This window comes from Lagenorhynchus albirostris, chromosome 20 (genome assembly GCF_949774975.1).
Source record: "Lagenorhynchus albirostris chromosome 20, mLagAlb1.1, whole genome shotgun sequence".
Taxonomy (NCBI): Eukaryota; Metazoa; Chordata; class Mammalia; order Artiodactyla; family Delphinidae; genus Lagenorhynchus; species Lagenorhynchus albirostris.
The window spans coordinates 45811467-45835661 of NC_083114.1; the positions used below are offsets into that span (position 1 = coordinate 45811467).

Below are 24195 nucleotides of genomic sequence, written 5' to 3' on the forward strand. Positions count from 1 at the left end.
GTTTCTCTCTCTCCTGGAGGCCCCTCAGGAATCACGGGTCATTTGCTTTAAGAGGAAGGAGATCTGACTTAGTTTGGTCAACAAAGTCCTCTGACCCAACCGGAGATCAATGACAATGTCAGGTTCGAGGGATCTGACGGCACTATTTGTTCAGATAATGTACAAAAAAAATCTGGTTTCCATGACAAACATTCCCGCAGCCTGGACAAACAATGATTCCCTCATCTGAAATAGACAGGGAAAATAATCCACTGAGGGAAGGGGTGGTTTTGAATGATAATTATAAATTAGCCTACTAACTAGGGAAGTCATGTTTAATACAGAAGAGGACAACCCTGGATCAAGGTTCATTTTTTAATAGTGAAACATCATGCTGAGTAAAAAATGAAGCTGCCTTGGAATAATCACAGACCATTTATCTCCTGGGGTCTGGCGGTGGGAAAATTAATCTCATGACTGATATGAGGAGCCTATCAAGAGAGCACCACACACTGGGGGTCATGTCCACCCAAGCAAGTATCCTGGAAACCCTCTCATTGTGTAGAAAGAAACGCTGTTGATAAGATCTCACTAAAGAATACAGATTACAGCTAAAGCAACATTTTCCTTATCCCCCCGCAAATCCACAGCCCACGTCGCCTGATGATAAAAGAGCTCCTTGTCTTATTGGTCTTCAAGAGCCTCAAAGAGAAATTCAATCAATACTTGCTGAGTGCCCACTACAGGGGGTACGAGGACCGACTCACCGTGCTAAACGCCAGAGAGGATGCAAAGGTAAGCAAAACACAGTCCCTGCCCTCTAGGACAAACCAGCAAGAGAAGTGCACCATCCCCATGCAGGGCACTTTCCTGGCCTCCTTCTCTCTCCCTCACTACCCTCTCCTGAGACCCCCCTGAGCTAACTGAGGTCCCTCTATTGTGGCCCAAGGGCCAAGGCTACTCTCTCTCCTGTCATCATATACCCACTTCCTGGCGCCAGCACTTGGTGGGAGGTGGGGCCTCTGCAAAGGCGAACACCCCAGACCCGGCCTGATCATTAAAGAGTTCTATCTTTTCAGGATCCCTTGTCGAAGGCTGTGACTGCAGTATGGAAAAGAAACTTTGGTTAAAGGCTTCGAAGACATGAACTTTCGGTTTTACTATTCCAGAAACATTTCGGAGCAAGATCGTACTGAAAAACATGCACCTGCTTGGATATTATTAGACCTCAAGCAAAGAAAAGAGCTTAAACTGAGAACTTGGTGTAAGGGCCTCTTAACCTGCATTCTCCCGGTAACTGCCGGATTCGGTTGATATCCCTGATGGAGATGCTCAGGGTAAAGCAGTATTTCCATCCCAAATCTGCATCTTTCTCTGACTGAAACAAAGGGTAAGAGGCTGCGACTCTCCTGGAAGGAACAATGCTCGTCTGAGCATTTCCCCAAGCTTACAGGAACGCCTACTTTCTTCTCTTCTGGTCCTTCTCTAGATCCCATCTGTCCCTGTAACATGGCTTGGCCACCTCCTCAGGTGTGACTGGGGTATCTGGACTTATTTGTTCTAACAGATGTACCAGGACATAAGCACTGCAGGGGCTGCTCTTCAAAGGGAAGCGGAAGGATCAGATTCAGGGCTCAGTTCTGCCACTGGTGCATGACCATGGACAGGTCACCGGCACTGTCTGGCCTCAGCTTCCTCATCTCTGTGCTCTGGGAACACAGCAGAGCAGTGACTGTTCAACTTGCGAGGGCAGGGTGATGCCTGAGTGAGGGTGGTACGTGCCCCAAAATACCACCTTTGAAGGTTCTAACCTGCTCGCACTGTGGTCATGCATCCCATTCCTTACGTGGGGGTGGGGAAAATATTAAGACTTATTGGTCTAAACCAGCAAGATCCCTTCTAGGAGTCTAACGTACTCTGATGGGAAGCTAAACATTTATCCATACATGTTCCCACTGCTCACAATACATCTGGAATGTTTTGGAAATTACCTTCAAAGAACATACTTTTGAATCCGCTAAGTGGTAGAAAGTCTCTCACTGGTTTTTAGAAACAACCAAGAATCCAAGTGGCCTCGATGAATTGTGCAGTCAAGCTGGGTAATAACAGTGTTGGTCAAAACTTCAGTGTGGACCACGTCAAAGTTATATTCAAGCAGAGACCAGAAGGAATTGTGTAAGGATAATAGGCTTAATAATAAATATTTGCCTTTTTAGGGCTCTTTTATTCATTTTAAAGTTGAATTATTAAATGAAGTTTAAAAAAAAGTTAAAAAAAAAAAAGACTAATTTGTTTGACATGAACATTGACCCTGAAGGGGTTATTATTTTGAAAGAGACAACATTCTTTTGGATGAGTAAGTCCAGGTACGTTTGTGGGAAAAACAAAACAAGACGCCAACAAATATTTTACTTTATTGTCAAGTGGTATGTTCATTTTGCTAGGAAAATCAGCTGTATGGACAAGCTATATGTTTTAAGAACTATGGCTTCCGAAAGAGACAAACAATGCATCAACTTTTGATTTATGAACAGTCTTGAGTCAAAATTTTAAATGGCCTCATAACCAACTATCAAAAGAATCTTGGGAATTCCCTGGCAGTCCAGTGGTCAGGACTCAGTGCTTTCACTGCCGTGGTCCAGGTTCAGCCCCTGGTCAGGGAACTAAGATCCTGCAACCTGCGTGGCACAGCCAAAATAATAATAATCTTTTCTGCAGGGGGTGGGCTACCCTCAAAACCAAACACAGAATTATCCCAAGGTATTTCAGAGTGCTCATGGGAGCCACATCTGCTAGAAAGCTGATCTGAAACCACTGCAGACCAAAGGACCCTGCATGCAAACAAGCTATTAACAAATCAGAATAAAACATTTTCTCAATAGCTTTTAGGTACATAGGGTGTCATAAAGAAACTGTTGTGGTTATTCAGGTCTTCAAGATATAAGCAAAATAAAACCTAAACATTCCATTTTCAGACTTAAAATCCACCCTGCTAAAAGAAAACAGCTTACTTTAAAGTGACTATCATGAAACCAATTTAAGGTTAGTTCTGTGCTTTTTAAAACATCTAATATTGCTTGGGGGCTGGAGGAGGGGACTGTAAAAGAGTACATACGACAAGCAAATTCCAGTTCTAGGAATTTATCCCAAGGAAATAATTAAGCAGTTAAGAAGGGCTCAAGAGTTTAGCAGTAAGGTTTATCACAATTGTTTATAGTAATGAAAATTAAAAACAGCCTCAATATTTAAATGGTTGAATGGTCAAATTACAGTATACTCTTTCACAGAAGTATCACACAGCCAGTGAGAATAATGTTGTAGAATTAAATTTACTGACACAGAAAGATCCATGTTATATTCCAGTTTGGGGAAGAAAAACATTATCTCTGCAAATATGTGCACATAAAAATTGTCTAGAAGGACATATATCAAGATATGAGGGCTTCCCTGGTGGCTCAGCGGTTAAGAATCCGCCTGCCAATGCAGGGGACACGGGTTCGAGCCCTGGTCGGGGAAGATCCCACATGCCACGGAGCAACTAAGCCCTTGTGCCACAACTACTGAGCCTGTGCTCTAGCGCCCGTGTTCTGCAACAAGAGAAGCCACCGCAATAAGAAGCCCGCTCACCGCAATGAAGAGTAGCCCCCCCTCGCCACAACTAGAGAAAGCCCGCGCGCAGCAACGAAGACCCAACGCAGCCAAGAATTAAAAAAAAAAAAAAAGATATGAGTAGACTAGTCATCAGAGAAATGCAAACCAAAACTATGGAGTTACAACTTCACCACCACTAGGATAACTATAATAAAAAAGACAGATAATATCAAGTGTTGGGCATCTTTATGTCAGAGCTAAGATTTATATGTTAGACTGTTACAAGACAATAAAACTAACTTGACTTTAAAAATATATGTATCAAGTGTTGGGGAGGATGTAGAGAAATTGGAACCCTCCTACACTGCGGGTGGGAATGTAAAGTAGTGCAGCTGCTTTGGAAAACAGTTTGCTAGTTCCTCAAAAGGTTAGACAGAGGGTTACCGCATGACCCAGAAATCCCACTCTTGGGTATATACCCAAGAAAAATGAAAATCCATGGCCATTCAAAAATCTGTACCCAAATGTTCACAGCAGCGTTATTCATAACAGCCAAAAAGGGGAAACTCTAATGTCCATCAAATGAAGAACGGATGAACAAAATGTGGTATATCCACATGATGGAATATTTATTTATCAATAAAAAGGAACAAAGCACCAATACAGGCTACAACATGGATGAACCTTGAAAACATTACGCTAAGTGAAAGAAGCCAGACACGAAAGACCACATGTAGCATGATTCCATTTATATGTAATGTCCAGAACAGGCAAATCTACAGAGACAAATGTAGATCAGTGGTTACCAGGGGCTGGGAGGTTTGTGGGAAATGGGGAGTGACAGCTAATGGGTATGGAGCTTCTTTTGGGGATGACGAAAATATCATAAAATTGATAGTGGTGGTGGTTGCACAATTCTGTGAATATACTAAAAGTCATTGAACTGTATATTTTAAATGGGTGAATTGTATGCTATGTGAATTATAGCTCAATAAAGCTGTTAAAATGTTAATAGAGGTAATGTTTGGGTAATAGAATTATAGATATGTTGTGCGTTTTAAAAAAATTTAGACTATCTATGCTTTCTTTTTTCTTTATTACGACAAATATGATAATACTCTGAGAGATTTATTTTCAAATCTTCCCATGTTATCATACAGAAAACACCAAACACACAAAAGATTTGAAGAAAAGGAAATCACCTTTCTTATAATAGTGGAAAAATTGGAAAGAACCCATATGACCCCAGTAGGGTGATCACCAGGCAAAGCATGGCTTATTACCACATCAACCCTGCTCAGCTAGGACCCCAGTCCCTAACCTGGTTCTGGGCACAGAAGGCTCAAATGCTTTCTGAGTGGATGACGGTTTACTAAGGTGCTACTGAAAGTGACAAATGCAATGGTGCACTCAGAACATTTCCTAACAGGTCACAGGAGACATTCTGTGAAAAAAAAAAAACTGAACAAAAATACAGAACACAGGGACTTCCCTAGTGGCGCAGTGGTTAAGAATCCGCCTGCCAATGCAGGGGACATGGGTTCGAGCCCTTGTCCGGGAAGATCCCATGTGCCGCGCAGCAACTAAGCCCCCGTGAGCCACAACTACTGAGCCTGTGCTCTAGAGCCCGTGAGCCACAGCTACTGAGCCCGTGAGCCACAGCTACTGAGCCCGCGAGCCACAGCTACTGAGCCCACATGCCACAACTACTGAAGCCCGCGTGCCACAACTACTGAAGCCCACCGCGCCTAGAGCCTGTGCTCCACAATAAGAGAAGCCACCGCAGTGAGAAGCCTGCGTGCAGCAACAAAGAGTAGCCCCCACTCCCCGCAACTAGAGAAAGCCCGCACACAGCAACGAAGACCCAACACAGACAAAAAATTTTTTTAAATAAATAATTAAATAAATAAAATATATACAGAACACATTTTTACACTGTTCGACTTGCTGTGTCTTTGTACATGAATATCATAAGATAATCAGAAGTGATGCAGAGACTGTGTAAAAGGAACTTAAAATTTTTAAAAGTCATGTAAGCAAGGACCTTGGGATTTTTTGTTTGTTTTTGTATGGTATCTAGTAGGGGTGGGGGCACACTTTAAGTTCTACTTTTCCCAGTCCGTATGTGGTCTGGTGCACTCACTCATTTAAATATCTCTGAGCATGTGTTGCTCTGAGGCAGCAAAGTCTGAAACCAAACATGGGATATAGGTAAAGATAGGAAAAAAAAAATCCCCAGCCCCTGGGAAATATAGCCAACCAGCATGTTTATTATTCACAGACTATGATTCACTGTCCCTATTTTTTAAGCCAGCCTCATACTCTAATCATATTGCTAGGTTACAGGCCCCGAGTTATGCGTGCATAATAAAAACAGAATCCATCAAAATGATACATTAGGCTTTTCTCCCCTATATCATCTCTTTAGGGAGAACATCTGATCATTATAAAACATCCACAATATTAAGCCTAAGGATTACTGTGGATTCCCCAAACCAAAGAGGTTTCCAATGAAAATGAAATAGTTATCCAATGATTCTTCAACCTGAAGAATGGAGACGCCATCGGAGGCATGCAAATAACTATAACCCCCAGGCCCATGCAGATGGCACTGTTCTGCTCAGACATGAAGAAACCTTTACATAGCTCACTGGTTTTATATTCGGGAATATGGTCTACCGTCGAACGTTCTCAAGAATCACTCTCATACACATTTTCTCTTGTGCTCTTAGAAGCCACATGACTGCGGAGAGCCTCCTGGGCAGGCAAGTTAATGAAACAAAACAAACGCACGTGCACAACTACAGTCTAATCTCAGGATCAGCAGTCCTGAGAACATGAGCTTCATGAAACACCCTCCTCACTCTCCTCGTGGCAGCAGTATTAATACTCGATGCCTCCTAGGAGGATAATTCATGCAGGTGATAACTATCAGAATAAATGATAAGCAAGGCCATTTCTAGTTAAGACTCATGTCTCCGTGTGTTTCTGTGCACACGTGATCTGCAATTCTCCGTGAAGTTGTTTATCCCTCTCTAAAACCAAAACATCGGCTGAATAAAAGAAATTGCATATCCTCTCCCTGAAGAAAGTACCCTGCCTCACGTGCCACAGATCTCTTTGGTACTTGAGAGAAGTGACACCCAAACACTGTACAATGAGGACCACAGGGCAGCAATGATGCAACACAAACCAACATTAGGCACAAGATCCAGGTCCAGGAAGGAGGCGAAAAACTCACTGACTGAATAAGCAAAAAAAGACACAGTCCTGAGTGCTTAGTAACACCGATATAACTGCATTTTGGATCCGGTAGCCTGGAGTCTCAGCTTGCAGGTGAGTCAATGTCTGGCTCAGACACACGCTGAAGGAAAATCACAATACTGCCTCCTCTGCACTAGTTACTTCATCAATCAAAAAGAAACAGCATCAAAAAATATTCCTTGCTCAGGCATAGTATAACATTGAAAAATGATGACTTAGAGTAAAAAACACCTTTGGGGGGTGGCAAGGAGAATTTACATTACCTATGAGCCAGATCCCTTCACACCTGTTAGTGTGTTAGCTGTCCCCATTTCACAGATCAGGAAACAGAGTCTCTAAGACTCTGAGGACACAGCTACCAAGAGACCAGAAAGAACTCAGGTCTGATTTTACAGCCAGTACATTCTGCACAACATCACTGCTGCCTAGTTTAACTGCAAACTCGGCAATGCATTTCATTTAGAATTTTAAAATAATACTTCCCACTATGTTTGGGGATCGAAGTTTCTACTGGTAGGTAATTCTGGGAATGAAATTCTGACCTTTGCCCTTAAAAGCAGTTACACTAAAACATAACCTTTTGATAAGGGTTGGACTCTTCTACCATGAACTCTGAAAAGTTTGGATTTCTAAATACAATTTGGAAATATTTACATGAACCTAAACTATAGTCCCAACTAAGGCTAAATAGTTATTTTTGGTTCTTTAGCCAAAGTTGTTCAATAACTAAAACACTAGACTCCAGTGACAGAATAGCACACGAAAAGATGTGGCAAAGAAAACAATATGCACAAGGCTCTGATGATATGAAATGACTGATTTCCATTTCATACATTTTGGTCACTCTCTTTACACTCTTATTTGTGGACAGATGCCAGGCAGCAGTTAACCAATCCAAGATGAAATGTTCAAGTTCAAAACCTGACCCCAGTTTTGAAAGTGGATTTTTAAAAAATTCCATCAGAAGGAAACTTAACTGACATGAGTTTTATTGTGAAGTGTGTACAAATTTTCCTTTAAAAAAAACCTCAGGATTTCCCTGGTGGCACAGTGGTTAAGAATCCGCCTGCCAATGGAGGGGACACGGGTTCGAGCCCTGGTCCAGGAAAATCCCACATGCCGCGGAGTAACTAAGCCCATGCGCCACAACTACTGAGCTTGCACTCTAGAGTCCACGAGCCAAAAACTACTGAGCCCACGTGCCACAACTACTGAAGCCCAGGCGCCTAGAGCCCGTGCTCTGCAATAAAGAGAAGCCACCCCAATGAGAAGCCTGTGCGCTGCAACAAGGAGTAGCCCCTGCTCGCTGCAACTAGAGAGAGCCCGGGTGCAGGAGCAAAGACCCAAAGCAGCCAAAAATAAATTAATACATTAATTTAAATAAATAACTCTGAATTTGAAAAGGGTGGCCTCGTATTACTTCAGCTGTTTCCAAATTCTTGTTACCCCAAGAGCACGGACTATTATTTACCTAAAATGCATAACCTCCAAAGAGTTCATGCTGTGGCACTCAGGTATACACATGTCAATTCTCCACCTGGACACCTGGTACCTGATACACCATATTAGAAAGTACACAGTGGAGGTCATTAAACAGAACCTGCTCCAATGCACCATACCCACATCCTGAACAATACGTTTTCTTTCTTTTTTTTTTTTTTAAAAAAAACACTCACTAATTTAGGTTCTTCCAACCAGAAGGGGAAAAAAAGCCATGTCTGTCCACAAAATGTCCTCCCAGCCACGGTGCCCGAATCCACAGCCTGAGTGAAGGCCTGAAAGTTAAATAAATGTAAACCAGGCTCTTCTCTCCAGAAAAAGATGAAAAGACTTTTTGGACAGCCCCACGGTGCTCTCCCGTGAGGAGACAGTCTTTCGTTTAAAGTTTCGAAGCGGCTTCACTGCTGTCCCATATGGGGTCTTGAAAACAAGAGTACCATTCCCACCGCTTAACCTGCTTAACGATGTCTTGCTGCCCGAAAGGAAGCCCGCTGTCTCCAATGCCAAGAAACCTGAAAGGCAGGTAAGCGGAATCAAGCTCTAGGGTAAGAACGCTTACCCACTTCCAGTGGCATTCGTTTCCCAAAGTTCTCGCATTTTGAAAAGTTCAAGCTAAGATTACAAACGCAAGACATTCCCTTCCCCTTGGTTACAGGGCCCTTTCTGCCCTTCCTCCGCGGCCACCGCCAGGCCGAGTTGGCGCCCACCGGCGGGAAGGGTCCGGCAGGTGGGGCGGCCTCCCAAGGGCCCGGGGCCTTCTGGAGACCCCAAGGTGCCGCTAGGACGACACAAAGTTGCGCCGGAGAGCACACGGCCGGGTAAGCGCTGCTCGTGACAGCCGCGCTGGCCCGCGAGGCCCCTGGGTGGCGGACGCCTCGGCGGGGCCGGCCGTGGCCGCCACTCCGGCCGGTCAGGAAGCCGCCACTCCCCGCCAGGCGCCGTCTCCGCCCGGGCTCACGGAGCCAGGGGCCGCCGCCGCCGCGCTCCCGGCTCGGACCCCGTCCCGTCCCGCGCCGTTCCCCACTCCAACCTTCCCGGTCACTCACCCGGAGGCTGGCCAGCAGCAACGCCAGCAGCAGTAGCTGCAGTCGGGCAGGCATGGCGAGGACTCGGCCCTGACTCCTGACCGGTCCGGCCGGCTCCAGGGGGGCGGTGCGGGCGTGCAGAGGACGGGGCGTGGGCGCCGCGACAACAGTGCAGCGGCGGCCGGGACTCCGCAGACGCAGAGCTATGTAGGCGCTGGTGGCACCCCTATTCCCGGCCCTATAAGTGCCGGGCGCCGGCGCTTCTTCCGGTCGGGGCGGGGCAGGAGGCGGGGCCGGCCTAGGGGCGGGTCTGGGATTGGGCGGGGCCCAGGCTTGGGGGCGGGCTGGGGTTGGCCTGGGCGGGGCTGTCGCTGGAGGGGCGGGGTTATAGGCGGTGCCAAAGGCAGCTTGGGCCTCCGGCTGGCCTTGAGTGCCCCGGCCGCGGCGGCAGGAGAAGAGCACCAGGCTTCTGCGTCGGGCATCTAGGGACGCTGAGTGATCGAGGCAAAGAGCTTGCCTGAGGGCAAGGGGAGACCGGCAACCCCGCCACACGGGCGCATTCCCTGCCCCAGTCGGTCCCAGTGATCCCGCTGAGAGATCCGCTGCATCAGACTTGATCAGGAAAGGCCAGGAGACAGCCGGTGCCGAGTGTCCAGAGTCCCCGCTCCATCTTCCCGCCGTGGTGGGATCGTCAGCGACCTCCGGAGTGAGGGTCGGCAGCTGGCAGGGGATTCCTGCAACCCGGCGCTTCTGCCCTGCGCGCGGCTATTGCCGAGTTCGCAGCCCTGGGGTCCTCCAGCTGCGCCTCAGTTAGTCCAAACGTCCCTTTCTTTGTCCTCAGGAATTCCCCTCAAATCATGTCCACAGCCAACAGTTCCCTTTGGAATAACCACGGCCAAATCATTCGCCAAAAATTACAAGCAAAGAAGGAAACCATTTCAGCTGCTGGTGTCATGTGTGTTTATGTGGCATTTGTAGATGTGACCTCGTGAAGCTTGACATGTGTGCCAACTCACTGGAGGGAGTGGGTTTGTTGAGGACTCATACAAGGTCCTTTTGAAGGTTGTGGGCTATTAACCTGATGTAAAGAGCTCCGCAGCTGTTTGGTCACTGTCCCATGCTGCCCTCCACTTTGATGGAAGCCTCTCTCCAGAGGACATTTGTAACAAGACAGAATAAACTAAGGTTCAGAGCAAAACATTTCCATATTCTAGGAGAAAAGGAAAAAAAGGATGGCAGCTTCTCTAATTTTTTTAAAATTAATTAATTTTATTTTTGGCTGCCTTGGGTCTTTGTCACTGCCCGCATGCTTTCTCTAGTTGTGGTGAGCAGGGGCTACTCTTCGTTGCAGTGCGCGGGCTTCTCATTGCAGTGGCTTCTCTTGCTGCGGGAGCATGGACTCTAGGCGCATGGGCTTCAGTAGTTGTGGCTCGCAGGCTCTAGAGCACAGGCTCAGTGGTTGTGTTGCTCTGCGGCATGTAGGATCTTCCTGGCCCAGGGCTCCAACCCGGGTGCCCTGCATTGACAGGCGGATTCTTAACCACTGTACCACCAGGGAAGCCCTCTAATTTTTCTTGACTTGCTCGTATGACAGCCTAAGATTTTTCAGGGTTTGGGGGAAAGGAGTAAGCAATGCTAGAGAAATAAAGAAGTAGGGACTGTATTCAATATCTTGTAATCACCTATAAGGGAAAAGAATCTGAAAAAGAATATATATATATATATATATGAATCATTTTCTGTACACCTGAAACTAACACAACATTGTAAAATCAACTATACTTCAATAAAAAATAATATAATAAAAAAAAAAAAGTAGTGGGGGACTGACCAGATGTCTGACCTGGGTGCATGTGAGTCAATCCTATCCCACTAGAGCAGACAGAAATGCTCATGGTAAACCAAATCCCATCAACAAAGTTCCCCATTCCCAACTTCATATGCCTGAATCACAGTCAAGGGACTAAACCCTTGCTGGAGAATCCAACACACCAGTTTAAGAGTAGGACAAATCTTGGCAACTGTGAAAGCAGTAGACACATTTTGAAAAGTGTTATCTGCATGTATAAATGCAAACGGAGAGGTTTGAGATTGGCGATATTGGCTCCATCACTCCTGACCAGTGTGGCCAGGTGTCCAGGGAGGCGCCCACAGAAAGTGGGAGGAGCTCTTTAATGATTATCTGTCCGGCATGCAAGCTGACAACAGGATCTGTAAGACCACAGGGTTGAGTTAAAAGAGAAGCCTGATCAGAAAATGCTTTCACATGCCTTCTCTGGTGCTTTTTCTCCGACAGAGTGACTCTAGGAGGGGAACTTTCTGTGCTAGAACTCTGGCGGCCCTTTTACAATTCAAAATGTCACTGTGACCCTGTAAGCACAGCAGATAAAACACAAAGGGGAATTACCTTTGTGTTTTATTACCTTTGTGCTTACCTCAATCTGACTCATAAATCAGTTTTAAAGATCCAATAAAGAAAAAAAAATCCGTTCCAAGGGGACTGGACCAGGTAGGTATATTTATCTTGTACTCATCTGGACCAAATCTCCAGGCCATAACTGCACTGTTATAGGTTCTCAGAATTTCTTATGCACCAGTTAGGCTACTCTTATGCTTAATCAGACAGGCACATGTCTTGTGCCTGTCTCCATTTGATTGGCAACTCACACTGATAAGTTCTGGTTTTATTTACGGCAGCATTGCCCACAATCTTGTTCCATAGTCAAGTATTGTTTTAGACAGCTTTTTGCTTTTGATAAAGCAAAAGCTGGCATTGCTGATAAATACAGACAGAAATGGAAATATTTTTGCCGGGTGCCTTTGAAGTGGACCTGCCCATAGAAAAGGCCTGAAAATGACCTTTCTGGAAGTTGTTTTAAATAACATCCACTAAACAAGGCAAAGGCCATGGTTTTAGTGTAAAGATAAGCCCTCTTTTTCCACCAAGGTTAAAATATATGTTCAGCAAAGACTGGAGCAGGCAGGACCTGACTATGTCAGTAGAGGGGAAGGAGTGGTGGGAGAAAGTGAGCTAAAATCTTATTTTCACTTCTCTCTAAATCAGTGGCTCCCAAACTTGAAGAGATTTTTTTTTTAAATCGATTCCCAACACCTTTTTCTGCCCTCTTCCCCCTACTGATTCTGAATCTCCTGGGGGTGGAGACTGTGTGTTTTCCAGTTCCCGCAGGTGATAGGGGCAGCCAAGGTCCTGGAATCCAGCTCACTCATAATGTCCAGTGTTAATCCCTGGGGCCATTAATCCCTTTTCTTTATTTTAGCAAATGTCGCCCTCTAGTGGAAGTTATGATCCAGCCTTCAAATGTTTGTGCCTGTCTCAATTCTGTTTGAAAACCCTTCAAAATTTCACTTAAAAATGATTATGAAGTTGGTTTGCAGATAGCTATTTAGCGAGAGAGTAGTTTCCTTTGAAGGAGACTTGAAAGGAAAAGCTGGTAAAACCAGAAAGGGAGGTCATGGTTGAAAGCTTCAGTACCATCTCAAAGGAACAGTGTCTTTACCAGGCTAAATCCACTTTGACTATTTTGAGTGATCTCCGCGCTGCCGCTGCTCCCAAACAGACCTGAACTTACAGCACATGTTGAGGGGTAGTTAAGGGATAAATAAAACGATGAAGCAAGAGTTTCTGGTAGCAAGCTAAATGTTTATCTCCTTCATGTCCTAATTTTTTAAGGGAAATTCTTTAAAAGCCACTGTCACTGTGAGCAGTTTGGTTCTTAGGTAAATAGAACCTTGGTTCTTCCTGTTCCAGGAGACTGGATTTGAAGAGATTGTGCCACTCACTCCGGAGAACTTCTCTTTACCACAGAATGCAATCTACTGTACACTTTTTTGCTATCGCAAAGATGATTCTTATCACAGTTAACATTGGTTGGCTGTGGGCTATTGTTTGGAAATGTGCAAACACATGTTTTATAGGACCAGCTCATGCTATCTGCACAGCAGTTCTATGAGATAGTGTTCTTAGGCCCATTTTACAGATGATACATTGGAATCTTAAAAGATTAACAGCCATGTGGGTAACACATAGCTAGTAAGCAGCACAACATGGATTTTTTTTTTTTTTTTTTTTGGCTGTACCTCACATCACATGGGATCTTAGTTCCCCGAGCAGGGATTGAACCTGGGTCCACAGCAGTGAAAGTGCTGAGTCCTAACCACTGGACCACCAGGGAATTCCCGCACAACCTGGATTAGAACTCAGCTGTCAAAAAAAAAAAAAGAACTCAGCTGTCTACATAACCTCGGAGTTCACTGAGGCAACCACAGATGCTGCAGCCTGTTCCACCATCGCTGGTTGTTATCCTTGCCCCTCCCCCAGTGTAGTGACAAGGTACCATTCTGTGGCCCGTAAATGTGGTTAGGCAGGAGCCCAGACTGCCTTGTCCCTGGAATACTATTAACAAACAGAAGTTTGTACAAATATTTGGTGATAAGGGGCATTGCCTCAAATAACATGTAAGTCTCCTGATCTCACCTGGGGGTTGATTGTGCAAAAGCACAACTCACAAAAGGCACCGACCAGCCACCTGGGAGAGAAGGGTGAGCTTTCCCCTGGGGTTTCTGCCCTGGGAGGGAGCTCAGTCTAATCCTGATTATTTGTTCACTTGCCTCTGAGCTGTTGTATTTTACACCCATTTGTGCTGAGTCTATATGCCACCATGGTGAAGTGTCCATAGTGGTACCAGTGTATCATATATTAATATTCTCAAAGGGCCAGCTCAGTGCCAACGTGGAAACGGCCATCCTCTCAGAGTACCTCTTCTTCCTCACTGGTCAGTCCCTCCTAATCCCCTGGGATCCAGCTTATTTCAACAGAACTCTCTGGAAACTTCTCTCAAGCAGCTCATATTCTTTCTCCTGCAAAATCCCAGTGGGCTTGCTTTATCTTTTTTACCCTGGGCCTCTCTTCAGTTCACGTATGTTTTTGTTTGTTTGGTTTTTGGGTTGTTTTGGCCGTGCCGTCTGACTTGTGGGATCTTAGTTTCCGGACCAGGAATTGAACCCGAGTCCTCGGCAGTGAGAGTGCAGAGTCCTAACCACTGGACTGCCAGGGAATTCCCTCAGGTATGTTAACAGTTCTTTTTTCTTGAACTTTTCCTCCTCGGATGGTACCATTTTCTGGCTTTCCTCCTGTCTCTCTGCTCTTTTTCCTCCTTGCAGACTGTGTTTCTTAAGGTTCAAGATATATACCTTACCTGTTCTCCCTCTCTCCTTTCTACAAGAGCTCATTCACAGACATAACCAAATTTTATTTTTTTTAATTTTTTAAAAACTATTTTTGAGTATTTTTTCTTTTAAAAAATTTTTTTTAATTTATTTTTTGGCTGTGTTGGGTCTTCATTGCTGAGCGCCGGCTTTCTCTAGTTGCAGTGAGCAGGGGCTACTCTTCGTTGTGGTGTGCGGGCTTCTCATTGCGGTGGCTTCTCTTGTTGTGGAGCACAGGCTCTAGGCGTGCGGGCTTCAGTAGTTGCGGCTTGCAACCTCAGTAGTTGTAGTGCACGGGCTTAGTTGCTCCACAGCATGTGGGATCTTCCCAGGGATCGAACCCGTGTCCCCTGCATTGGCAGGCAGATTCTTAACCACTGCGCCACCAGGGAAGTCCATAACCAAATTTTAGAGTAGAAAGAAACTTTAGCTATAATTTTATCACCTTCATTTTGCAGATGACCTCATCTTTGTCCTCGGACGGTTACCACTCATTCATTCATTTATTCATTCACTCTTTTAACAAATACCATCAAGGGCTTCTAAGTTCAAAGGATTGGTACCATGAAGGAATATCACAGTTTGCAAGTTGGTAAAGGTGATAGGACTTGCACAACATACAAGGCCAACTGTGAAAAGTGCAAGAATGTGAGAATAAACTCAGAAACAGAACTATGGTGTTCAAGAGAGAGATGGGTCTGGTGGAAGGAAGGAGGTGGGATGGACAGAGCAGGGAGGGCTTCATGGAAGAAGTGGTATCTGGGCTAGGCCTTTTGTCAGATTTGATAGGGAAAAGGAACAGTCTAGGGGGACAGGAGGACCTGAACAAAAGCCTGGAGAAGGGAAAGGACTGTGTGGCTTCATGGAAGCCCCAGCTGCCTCATTAGTGAGCTCGTGTGCTTGCTTCGACAGCACATACACTGAAAACAAGTGAGCTCGTGCTCGACTTCTACCCAGAGGAGCAGCGGGAGATGAGGCAGGGCAGGCAGGATGGGCCGGTGGGTGGGGGTGTTAATGTCAGGCTGGGCTTTCTTAGCAAGCAGCAGAGTGAGATGGGACTGAAGGTACGCTTCGGGGGGAGAGTTCGGGCAAAAGACAGGCATTTGAGAGACATCAGGAGCCGGTTAACAAGGGTTATTTGGGCCTTAATCTAGAGTAAGAAAAGGAAGGGGGGACCAGGGCTGATACAAGAGACCTTGCCAAAGCAGGATGGAAAATATTTGACTGGTGCAGTTAAACAAACAAGAAGATTCAGAAGGAATTCAACAACAGTTATCAAGTGTTTACCATGTTCAAGGGACCGTATTACCGAACTGAACTTGGGTCCACTTGCCTGCCTCAAAGCAAAGCCAATTCACTGACACCAGGTTGTGATGAAGGAAAGCATAGTGTTTATTTGCAGCTCGCCAAACGAGGAGTATGGGAGAGGCTCATGCTCAAAACTCCCTGTTATTGGCTTTCAGGGATGGGTTTTTAAGGCAACACTTGGGGTGAGGGCTTCAGGGTGCATGACTTTCTTCTGATTGGTTGGTGGTGAGGTAATAGGGTGACGTTTCAGGAATCTTAATCATCAACCTTCTGGTTTCAACCAGTTTGGGGTCTACCTGCTTTTGCTCAGCTTATAGTCACCATCCTCCACTTGGGTGGGTGGTCTAATTTCCTGCAGAACTCAAAGATATGTGTGTCAGATCATTACGTACCTCCCCTGAGGAGGAACTAGGACTCTGTTTTATTGCTGAACTGTTGTCATTACTTTTCCTGTTTAACTGATTTTCCTTTGTTTCTGCATTCCTTCACTTCCCTAATTCCCAGGTCCTGCTCAGTTTCAGCTGTTCTCACCATGGAGGGAGCAAGTGAACAGGAATTAGGGCCCGCCTTGGAAAAAGGGCAGATATGCTAGGTGGTACTGGCTCTGCCCTAGTGGGCACCTACCCTGGTGAGGCCAATCATTCTACCCTACTGTGGTAGCTAAGTTTCCAAAGATGGCCCCAAACAATACTTTCCCTCCTTATAAGCCATGCTGCTCTTCCCATCAAAAGTAAGAGCTATTTCCCTTCCCTTTGAATCTGGACTGTCCCCGTGACTGGTTTTGACCGTAAGTGACATTCTGAGACCTCCCAGCCCAAGTTTAAAAGGCAAGGCAACTTACATTTCCTTCCTCTTGGAATCTAGCTGCCATCTTGGGAGATGCCCAAGCCACACTCAGGCCACACGGAGGAGAATGGAATTGCTTTAATCAACAGCTCCCAGCTGCCAGCCATCTAGGTGAGCCATTTTGGATGTTTCAGCCCAATCAGGCCCCAGGGTGACCACATGGAACAGAAGTCCCTCTCGGCTGAGACTGTAAGCAGAGAGGGGAGGGGGTCTCCAGAGAAAGAGAACCAGGCATGGCTTTCTTGACATAAGAGAAGCCATTGCTGGCCTAAGCTATTTTGTGATCTTCTAAGCCTGGCCACAATGCTTGCCCTTGAACAGGTCTCAGTAATTAAAGATCTTAAGGCAAGTGAGGGAATGCAGGAGCAAAGGAAACACCGTCAAGAAAAAATAGTTCAGTGATAAAACAGAGTCCTAGTTCCTCCTCAATGGACATACATAACAATCTGGTACGGTCTTTTGAGTTGTTCTACAGGAATTTAGGCCCCCACCCAGGTGGAGGATGGCTAAGACCCCAGACTGGTCTGAACCTAAGGAATGATGTTAACTTTTTCTGACCTTTGTGCCTTCAGTCAACTAAAGCTTGGACTCTGTCAAACTTTGCCCCAATTCTGTGCTGAATTCTCCTCTACTCAAGGCCCTTCATGAATATGCACACACTGCCCCAGCCTCTTCATGAATATGCATATGCTGCACCAGCCTCTTCATGAATATGCATATACCCTTAACTTAAAATTTCCCCAGTTTTGCTGCTTGGGGAGACACTGCTTTGTGAAATTTCCCCAGCATTCTCCTTACTTGCTGCAAGTAATAAATCCTTCTCCCAGTCTTTGGCTTGGTTGTGTCTTTTGGCTTGACAGCTACCAAGAGGCAAACCCTGTTTTCAGTTAACAAGGCTAGTTAACTCACAGATCTGTGAGAGATAATAAAATGGCTGTTGTTTTAAACCACTAACTTATGTAGTGGTTTGTTGTGCAGTAGTAGTTAACTAAAACAGCTGCCCATCTGACCAATTTTACTTGACCCATGGGTAGGGTTGTATCCAATCTGGCCCCAACTAGAGGCAAGAAAAGAGACTCGTTTCCTTTTTACCGGCAAGGCCGGGAGGTGTGAGGCCCAGGAGCTGCCTCCATCGTGCAAAGAAAGCCAACACAAAAGAAAAAAGTTGACAAGTAAAGAGAAGCACAGATGCAGTCAAGGAACCCTGGACAAGCTTAAGTTCTGATTCTAGTTGGCTTGATATCAGCCTGCACAGCTCTTCTTCCCCTATTTAAACAAACCTTCCCCTATTTATCCCAGCTAGTTTGAGTTGGGTTTCCATCACTTACAACCAATAATCCCTGATTAAAGTGCTAGCTCAACATTTCTAAGAGGACTAAATCAACAATATACATGACTACACCTGGCCCATGACCTACACTAAAGACATCATTTTACACTCACCATATTGGCAAACGTATAAAAAGTGTGACAATATCAAGAGCTGGTGAGGGTGGAGGCCAATGTGGTAGTGCAGATTAGAGCCTCCACTTTGGAAAATAAGTTGCTATTATCTGGAAAGTCGGAAACGTGCTTACCTAGCAGTTGTGCTTGTGTGTGTACCCCAAAGGATCTTTTGCACACACACGAGAATATTCAGAGCAGCTCTGTTTGTCATACTAAAAACTGGAAGATAGTTTAAACATCTAACCCAAAGAGGAGAGATGTATAAACTGCAGTGTAATTGTGTACTGGGATGCTACACAGTAGTGAAACGGGTCACATTCCTACAATTCCTGGTTGCATTACATACAACATGAAGGTCACCAATATTAAGCAATAAAAAGAGCAAGTCACAGAAGAATATATACAGTATATTCTATTTCTATAAAGCTCAAAGGCAAAACTAAATAATATACAAATATATGAAGCGGGGCTTCCCTGCTGGCGCAGTGGTTGAGGGTCCGCCTGCCAATGCAGGGGACACGGGTTCCTGCCCCGGTCCGGGAAGATCCTACATGCTGCGGAGCGACTGGGCCCGTGAGCCATGGCCGCTGAGCCTGCGCGTCTGGAGCCTGTGCTCCGCAACGGGAGAGGCCGCAACAGTGAGAGGCCTGCATACCGAAAAAAAAAAAAAAAAAACAGTAGAGCCCGAATAATGTGGAACCCTAGTACATGATAAAAGTGGCATCTCAAACCACTGTTTCAAAAATGGGCTTTTAAAAAATTAATTTAATTAATTAATTTTTGGATGCATTGCTGCACCTGGGCTTGCTTTAGTTGAGGCGAGCAAGGGCTGCTCTTCATTGCAGTGTGCTGGCTTCTCTTGTTGCAGAGCACGGGCTGTAGGTGCGCAGGTTTCAGTAGTTGTGGCATGCAGGCTCAGTAGTTGTGGCTCACTGGCTCTAGAGCACAGGCTCAGTAGTTGTGGCGTACAAGTTTAGTTGCTCTGTGGCATGTGGGATCTTCCTGGACCAGGGCTTGAACTCGTGTCCCCTGCATTGGCAGGCAGATTCTCAGCCACTCCAAACTCCGGAACTCCACACTCCGGAGGCCCTCCTTTCCACATGCTGCCTCTCCCCTTCCCTCATTCATTTATTTTTATTTATTTATTTTATTTTTTGGCTGTGTTGGGTCTTCATTGCTGCACACAGGCTCTTCTCTACTTGTGGTGAGCAGAGGCTACTCTGTTGTGGTTTGCGGGCTTCTCATTGTGGTGGCTTCTCTTGTCCCCAAGCACAGGTTCTAGGTGCACGGGCTTCAGTAGTTGCAGCACGTGGGCTCAGTAGCTGTGGCGCAGGGGCTTGGTTGCTCCACACCGTGTGGGATCTTCCTGGATTAGGGATCAAACCCATGTCCCCTGCATTGGCAGGCGGATTCTTAACCACTGCACCACCAGGGAAGTCCCTAGGCAGTAAATTCTTGTTGCTTTTCTATTTTATGTATACTAAGTTTGTATCTGTTAATTCCATACTCCTAATTTGTCTCTCTCCCCTTTGATAACCATAAATTTATCTTCTGTGTCTTTGAGTCTGTTTCTGTATATACATTCATTTGTATTATTTTTTTAGAGTCCACATATAAGTGATATCATATAGTCTTTGTCTTTCTCTGACTTATTTCACTAAGCATAATATTCTTTAGGTCCATCCACACTGCCACAAATGGCAATATTTCATTCTTTTTTATGGCTGAGTAATATTCCACTGTGTGTATGTATGTATGTATGTATGTATGTATGTATGTGTATATATATATATATATATATATATATATATATATATATATATATATATATACCACAGCTTCCTAAACCATTTGTCTGTTGATGGGCACTTGGGTTGTTTCCATGTCTTGGCTATTGTAAATTGTGCTGCTATGAACAATGGGGTGCATGTATCTTTAAATAAGTTTTTTAAAGGCAAATACTGTTGCATTGGGATAAACACTATCATCCAACCATATGCCTCATACAAAGGACACAGTAAGAATAAAATAACATGGAAAGGTTAGAAATAAACGGATGGGCAAACTTATATTAGAAAAACAAACAAAAAAAAGACAACTAATAATGCTAATGTGAGATAAATTAGAACTCAAGGCAAAAGACATAAATAACCTAGTTATTTTATACAGATATGTGTAATCCACAATGGAAATATTATCAGCCACAAACCATAATGAGAATAAATAGCATAGCCTCAAAATGTACAAACAAATAACAATAGAAATAATCATGGAAAATGATGGAAGCATATTTTTTATTTTAATTTTTTGTTTAAAATTTTTATACAATAAAATTAAATCTTTTGGGTGAACAGTTTTGAGTTTTGACAAATGCATAAAGTCCTGTAACCACCAACACAATCAAGATACAGAAAAAATCTATCACCCTCAAAAATGCCTTTGTGCTGCCTTTGTAGCCAAATGCTCCACACATCCCCAATCTCTTGGGAGTTCTTTGATCTGTTCTCCATCCTTATAGTTTTGTCTTTTCTATAATGTCATATAAATGGAATTATAGCATCTTTTGAGTCTGGCTCCTTTCCCACCGCATAACACCTCTGAGATTCTTCCATGTGTGACATGTGTTGATAGTTCATTCTATCTTTGGCAATATTTTATGGCCAAGTAGCATTTGGTTGTAAGGATGTACCTCAGTTGCTTACCACTTACCTACTGAAGTGCTTTTGAGTGACTGCAGTTTTAGGGGATTATGAAAATGGTTGTACTATTTTGCATTCCCACACAGTAATGAAGAAAAGTTCTTGCTGCTTTGCATCCTTGCCTGCATTTGGTATTTGAAGCATGATCTTAACACTTCACTATTAATCAATGAGAATACATACACTCCCAATCAAATATAAAATACAGAGAGATATTTGGACAACATAATTACAGCTAAGATTGAATTAATAATTTTTAAAAATTAATTAATTTATTTATTTTTGGCTGCATTGGGTCTTTGTTGCTGTGCGTGGGCTTTCTTTTTTCTAGTTGCGGCGAGCGGGGGCTACTCCTCCTTGCGGTGCGCAGGCCTCTCATTGCGGTGGCTTCTCTTGTTGCGGAGCACAGGCTCTAGGCACGTGGGCTTCATTAGTTGTGGCACGTGGGCTCAATAGTTGTGGCTCACGGATTCTAGAGCGCAGGCTCAGTAGTTGTGGCGCACGGGCTTAGTTGCTCTGCGGCATGTGGGATCTTCCTGGACTAGGGCTCGAACCTGTGTCCCCTGCATTGGCAGATTCTTAACCACTGCGCCACCAGGGAAGCCCCAAATTAATCAATATTTCATGTCATTATCTGTACATGATAGTGAAAACATCTCTACTTCAAGAATCTGTGGAACATTTATAAAAGCAGATCATATTCTAGGCTACAAAGAAAACTTTAATTCATTTCCCAATGTAGAAACCGTATGACAGTGTAATAAATGTTGACTTAAAAACAAATGTTTGGGACTTCCCTGGTGGTCCAGTGGTTAAGAATCCACCTTCCAATGCAGGGGTGACGGAATCGATCCCTGGTCGGGGAAGTAAGATCCCACATGCCGTGGGGCAACTGAACCCGGGTGCGCCACGACTAGAGAGAAGCCCTCGTGCTGCAACGAAGATCCGGCATGCTGCAACTAAGACCCAACGCAGCCAAATAAATAAATAAATATTTTAAGAAAATGTTTCAGCAGCAATAGAAATAATCATTGTAGGTACTTCACTGGTGGTCCACTGGTTAAGACTCTGTGCTCCCAATGCAGGGGGCCCGGGTTCAATCCCTGGCCAGGGAACTAGATCCCACGTGCCACAGCTAAAAGAGCCCGCATGCTACAACTGAAAGATCCCATGTGCTGCAACCAAGACCCGGTGCAGCCAAATAAATAAATAAATATTTTGTAAAAAATCGTAAAGAAAAAAGATGTTGTCTGCCACTCCAGTTCTACAAGGAAATCAAGCCATTAGTCACTAAAGTCACCCACTGAGAGTGGGCCTATGGGGATTTCAGGATGGAGAAAAACAGGAAGCATTCTGTGCTTTGGATACTGCCCCTAGATAGTTAAGATACATATCTAAGGAAAATTTTCCACATCTCCTAGATTCTTGGACTAGATGTTTTTTCCCCAGCAAAAAAATTCATATATAGCCTGGCTCCTCCCTTACCTCTTGGGAACACTTTCTCATAGCTCTCCTATTGTCTCCTGGGCTACAGTCCTCAGTAAGACACTGAATAAACTCAACTCACAGCTCTTACATTGTGTGTTTTGGTTTTTCTTAAAGGCAACATCACATAGACGTTACAAAACACTTGCCAAAATAACTACTGTTTTGGATCAAAGAGGAATTTTAAAATTTAACTAAAGACTATGTAGCAAATAATGAAAATAAGAGTCCTATTCAACTACAAACTCAGGCTGAAATGCTTTCATTATTACAAAAAACCAATAAACTTTCCTTATTAAGTTAGGAGGAAAAAAGGAAAAGAATTCCCAAGGAAAACATATAAAGGAAGTAAAGATAACCAGATATTGTGCCCGTGTGTCTTCTGTTCCCTCTTCCAGTAAATCAAACCCAGAGGGCAGGGACATATTATTGACCACTTGTGAATATGCCTGGCTCACAGTATGAGCTCAATACTTAGAAGTACTTTCAGCTTTCCCAATGTTAGATCTTCTCTCCTTTGGGCTTCCAGTGTAGGCTGTTATAGCTCTATCTTAGCATTTATTAAAGTATTGCAATCCATAAGTCTTCCACATCACACCAGTCCTTTAAAAACATATTTGTTTACCACTCAGAATGTGCCAGGTGACTGACATTGACTTATTTAAGCCTCGTACAACACTTTTTTTTTTCTCCTATTTTTCAGAAATTGAGGCTCAGAAAAGCTAAGTGATCAAGGCCACAGGGCTAATTCATCACAAAGTCAGGATTTGGTTGCACATCAGTCTACTTTCAAACACAAGGTCTTTCTACCGGAACAGGTTACTTTAAATTCAGGGACAAGACTAGTTTGTCACCTCAGCTCCTAGCCTAGCTCCTGGCACAGAATATTAAACAGGTTAGGCATTACTTGCGCCCTGCCGTTTGTAAGGTTTCGTTTTGTGTAGTACGGAGAAACGCACACTACTCACAGGCCGACAACCTACGCCGCGCAAAAAATCAGAAGAATTTAGGACACCGCGCGACTCTTGGACTTTCCTTGACGCCCATCTTTACGGCTGGCGTGTAACCGCTCTATACTCTGGAGGACTCAGTGAGCAGGGCCAATCATTAGGCCACTTTATAGGCACGTGGCTGGAAGTTTGACTTGCTATTGGTTAATGGCGGTAAAGCCCGCCCAACCACCTCCGGTCTGCTTCTTTAAGTAGAAGCCCGGTTAGTTCCCCTTCCTTTCAGCGACTCTGAAGTGGTGAAGGTGAGGTGGCGTGTGTTCTGGGCTGGGGCAGGTCTGTCCCCTCTTTCGGGGCCTGGGAACCGGGTGGAGGGTGGGCGGCTGGCGGTGATGACATGCGAATTAAAGCACGTGTTAGACTGCTGACGCGGGTGATGCGAACTGGAGTCTGAGCCGGGCCGCTGAGGCGTGGGGGTGGGAAACGGGTTTGCGGGTATACCACCTTCTCACCCACCGCTCTCGTTCTTGCAGGTCCCGGCTAGGAGAAGGACGTCGCATCTCATTGTCCTCCCAGCTTTTCGACCTTCCCCCGAAGCCCCTCAATAAAATGGATTGATCTCAGCGACGGTGTCCATTTTGTTTGTCGCGATGCGCTGCCTTTGAGCCCCCGCCGCGCCTGCGCGTGGCGCCGGGGGTCAGGCTGCAGCGCCAGAGCAGCACGCGCTTGCGCATAACTGGGGCCGTCTTGCCCCCGCGGCGGCGGCCCTTTTAACCGCGAGCTACACTGCGGCACTGGGCTGCCGGGGTGGGGGGCTGGGGAAGGCGTCGGGGGTCCTGCAGTCTTTGCTTATTCCTGTGCCTGTCCTGTGAGTCCGAG

The 24195-nt window shown here is 45.0% G+C and overlaps 1 protein-coding gene, 1 long non-coding RNA gene and 3 other non-coding genes across 6 annotated transcripts in view; 3 read left to right on the forward strand and 2 right to left on the reverse strand.

The window, feature by feature from the left end:
* Positions 1–9623, reverse strand: part of ERN1 (endoplasmic reticulum to nucleus signaling 1) — an 82500-nt gene extending 72877 nt beyond the window's left edge. For both annotated transcript variants that reach the window (XM_060133469.1, XM_060133467.1), the window contains exon 1: positions 9381–9623. In XM_060133469.1, the coding sequence (XP_059989452.1) occupies positions 9381–9434 (54 nt within the window). In that variant the 5' untranslated portion in view covers positions 9435–9623. The remainder of the gene's footprint in view (positions 1–9380) is intronic.
* Positions 9624–13479: 3856 nt separating this feature from the next.
* On the reverse strand, positions 13480–13552 carry TRNAE-UUC (transfer RNA glutamic acid (anticodon UUC)). The gene has a single exon. It is a non-coding gene; the product is annotated as a tRNA-Glu (tRNA).
* A 3201-nt stretch (positions 13553–16753) lies between these two features.
* LOC132511470 (uncharacterized) lies at positions 16754–23939 on the forward strand. The gene is made up of 2 exons (XR_009537621.1): positions 16754–16850; positions 23850–23939. It is a non-coding gene; the product is annotated as an uncharacterized LOC132511470 (long non-coding RNA).
* On the forward strand, positions 23703–23772 carry LOC132512438 (small nucleolar RNA SNORD104). The gene has a single exon (XR_009538166.1). It is a non-coding gene; the product is annotated as a small nucleolar RNA SNORD104 (small nucleolar RNA).
* A 29-nt stretch (positions 23940–23968) lies between the features above and the next one.
* LOC132512455 (small nucleolar RNA SNORA76) lies at positions 23969–24105 on the forward strand. The gene has a single exon (XR_009538182.1). It is a non-coding gene; the product is annotated as a small nucleolar RNA SNORA76 (small nucleolar RNA).
* Positions 24106–24195: the final 90 nt, after the last annotated feature.